The 3,589-nt window shown below is 41.9% G+C and overlaps 1 protein-coding gene across 1 annotated transcript; it reads right to left on the reverse strand.

Moving 5' to 3' along the window:
* Positions 1 to 360: 360 nt before the first annotated feature.
* LOC119721478 lies at positions 361 to 3,245 on the reverse strand. Its single transcript, XM_038191559.1, has 4 exons — positions 3,128 to 3,245; positions 1,866 to 2,156; positions 738 to 1,499; positions 361 to 449 (listed from the first exon to the last, which is right to left on the reverse strand). The coding sequence occupies exons 1-4, from the start codon at positions 3,243 to 3,245 to the stop codon at positions 361 to 363; spliced, it is 1,260 nt and encodes a 419-aa protein (XP_038047487.1).
* Between the last annotated feature and the right edge of the window lie 344 nt (positions 3,246 to 3,589).

Below are 3,589 nucleotides of genomic sequence, written 5' to 3' on the forward strand. Positions count from 1 at the left end.
ATAGGGGTACTACTGGCATTGATGCGCTATATCTTGAATTTTCTCCTCAACCACTTGGTTTAAAGACCTGCCCATTTGCCAGCTTGTTGGCCTCATCATTAGCTTCCGAACAAGGTATAGTTCGTGCAGAACTTCCCAGGTTAAGGTACCTTTAGACGGCGATATGCGAAGTTCGAGTCGCGGGCACTTGCAGGCATTGCTGTTAGACTGACTGCACATAGGGGTACTACTGGCATTGATGCGCTATATCTTGAATTGTCTCCGCAACCACTTTGTTTCAAGGTTATAGTGCCTTTTGCCAGCTTGTTAGCCTCATCACAAGCTTCTGAACAAGGTATAGTTTGTGATGAAATTGAAAGTTTAAGGTAACTTTACACCGCGATATACGAAGTTCGTGTCGCGGTCGCTTGCATACAACTGATCACAAACGGCTCGCTCTAAGATCTTACCTACAATTGGCAAGATAGAAATGGGACGATAGTTACCTACATCAGAGGTATTGCCAGATTTAAAGATTGGTACCACTTTGGCACTCTTCAATCCTTCGGGAACATGTCCATGCATCAAGGACATATTTATGATTTTGGTTAAGGAACGAAGGATGGCAGGGCAAGCAACTTTTAGTAAACGACAGCTGTGTTGATCATCCCCTGTAGCTTTGTTAACATTCATAGTCAGGAGAGTTTTTTCAACAAAAGCAGGCGAGACCGGCCTGAGATTAAAAACACAATCGTTACCACCTGATACATCGGTGAACACAGTAGGTGTTGTGACAGGCAAGTCTTTTGTGACGTTTTGCGCACAAGTTACAAAATAATCATTAAATGCATTAGCAATCTGATCACTGTCACTGCAGTCTGATCCATTGACCTCAATCGAACTGGGGAGAATACGGCCTTGCTTCGGGGTTACTTCTTTAAGGCAACTCCAGATCTTTTTGCTGTTACCAGCATTATCACGGATCAGACCACAGTAATGATCAGTCTTTTGCTTCTGCATCATGTGTGTTACTTTATTACGTAAACATCTATACTCATTCCATAAATTCTGACAATTATGTTTGACGGCAGCCTTATGGATCTGATCACGTTCTTTCATCAGCTTAACAATGTCGTCTGTGATCCAAGGACAAGCATTTTGCCTAATTTTCTTTTTACAGAGTGGAGCATGCAGGTTCACAATTTCCATAAAACTATTTAACCAGGTTTGCCAGGCTAGTTCAATGTCAGTTATGTTAACAATAGCATTCCAAGGTACATTTTCCAAATCATGAATAAAATCTTGGACAATCATCTTCTTGAATGGTCTATACTCAATATAATTATGACCTTGTTGAGTGGATGATTTAAAATTAAAACAACGAACTGAATAAGTTAAAAAATGATCACTTATACTAGTACAAAATACACCATTATCAGTAAAAACATCTGGATTATTTACAAATATTAAGTCGATGAGAGTGTTGCTATGACTGGTGACCCTTGTAGGGCTGGTGATCACTTGAGCAAATCCATATAGAGAAGTATAAAATTTCAAGTTATCAGTATTGATATTAGTGACACCATCCATAAAATTACAGTTAAAATCACCCAATAAAATGCACTCCTTTTTTTCAGTTGAGGCGGTTGCTAAGACTTCATCTATTTTATCAAAGAAATCAATACCCGTGCTCGGTGGCCTATAAAATGCACCAACAAGGATAGGCGATTTATATTTGTTATACTTCACTTCAACCCACACACTTTCAAGAGCCGCAGACTCAAGATTATGTCGCCTGGTAACCTGGACATCATTTGATACATAAATAGCTACACCGCCACCATGTCTAGTTCTGTCACTTCTTAGTATGGAGAAACCGTCAATACATAACTCCTCATCCGAGATACTAGAGTCACACAGCGTTTCGTTCAGACATATAACATCGAAAGGTCTATGCTTCAGCAAGAGACGAAGTTCGTCTATCTTACTGACAAGGCTATGAATGTTAAGATGACCACATTTAATACCTTTTGTTTTAATGGGAGGGATACTGCCTTCAACCAGTTCATTGTAGCTATATTGCAAACCTTGTGTTGAGTAGTTCACGGACGATTGTTCACTGACGATTTCTTCACGAACAGACGATTCTTTCTCTGGTACTGGAACCACTCGGCTTCCTGAGATGGCAATGGACGACGACGAATCAGGGGACAAAGGGGCTGCACATGTTGACTCGGAGTCAGATGCCTTTTCCGTGTTTTCCAGTCCTCGTGATGGAAATCCTGATATCTATGTACAGGAACGTCACTGCTTGAGCCAGGCCTGGTACTGACAGCCTGGGCATAGGTGGGAGGTGGTTGGCCATCTCGGTGCTGAAGTGTAGACGAAGTTCTACATGATGGAACCAGTGAATTCGAACGTCCGCAATGGCGTATAGGTCTATCATTGTCAATCAGCTCATTGTAATACTGATCAATTACTTCCTCTGGTGTGGGCTCTTCGGAGTCGACTCCAGCTTGATCTGTCAGTGCAGTGAAGCGATTTGTCAAAGGAACAATAGGTGTTGCTGTCACTTCGGAAATACTTGGATGTACCATCTGTGTTTGGCTTTTGTGATTTGTGGGAGTCCGTAGTTGAGGTTGCTGACGTTTTGTTGATATGTCTTTGTCGATGGTTGAAGAAGACGATGCGGTTGCTATGGAACAGTTTTGCTGTGGCGATTTTTTGCTTGTTAGCAAATCAATGGCGGTTTGCAAGCTTTTACGTTCACTCTCCAGTGCCTGAATCTGTGATTTTAGATCGAGGTTTTCATTAAGTTCAACTCTCATTGATCTCACTTCATTTCTTAATTCGTCAATAGAGAATCTTAAGTCCCGTATTTCAGAGTTGAAGGGAATTTCCTGGGTAACCTTATTGGTTGCAGTTTTGGTTTGGGGGGTACAAGTTTTGTCACTGTTCCCTGCATCCGTAGTAGCTTGCCTAGTTGTAGATTCCATCTTGGTTGTTTTTAGTTTAGAGGAAGACAAGCAGGCTTTGGGAAACTTGCTATGGTCATCAGTTAGGTAGAGATATAATTCCAGGATATCGTCAGAGACAGCCTCTACCGAGCGTCTTGATTTTAATATCAACTGATCGCTGGTACCCATACCTTGCGTACTGTTCTGTACGTCGCCATGTTGTATTCTTTCGGTGTGCTTGGTTATTGCAAACTGAAACAGACTCTTCCTTGCTTCATCCAGAATATCCAGGTTTATATCTTGTTGCATCTGTTGCCTCAGATCAACATGTGGCGTTACTCTGCTTTTTAGAAGAATCTGATGCAGATCTGAATCGATATTTTCGGAGAATGTGGGAGCGATATTCTCTGTAGTTGCACCAGTTGCCGCTATCTTGAATTGTCTCCGCAACCACTTTGTTTCAAGGTTAAGATACCTTTTGCCAGCTTGTTGGCCTTATCACAAGCTTCCGAACAAGGTATAGTTTGTGCCGAACTTTTCAGGTTAAGATACCTTTAGACCGCGATATACGAAGTTCGTGTCGCGGGCGCTTGCAGGCATTGCTTTTAGACTGACTGCACATAGGGGTACTACTGGCATTGATGCGCTATATC

This window comes from Patiria miniata, unplaced genomic scaffold (genome assembly GCF_015706575.1).
Source record: "Patiria miniata isolate m_02_andy unplaced genomic scaffold, ASM1570657v1 HiC_scaffold_13, whole genome shotgun sequence".
Taxonomy (NCBI): domain Eukaryota; kingdom Metazoa; phylum Echinodermata; class Asteroidea; order Valvatida; family Asterinidae; genus Patiria; species Patiria miniata.

Coding starts and splice junctions, on each gene's coding strand:
- LOC119721478 (XM_038191559.1), bottom strand. CDS start 3,245: ATGCAACAAGATATAAACCTGGATATTCTGGATGAAGCAAGGAAGAGT. Junction 2,157..3,127: donor CGTACAGAACAGTACGCAAG/GTATGGGTACCA, acceptor TTGCCATCTCAG/GAAGCCGAGTGGTTCCAGTA. Junction 450..737: donor GTTCACCGATGTATCAGGTG/GTAACGATTGTG, acceptor TGCCAATTGTAG/GTAAGATCTTAGAGCGAGCC.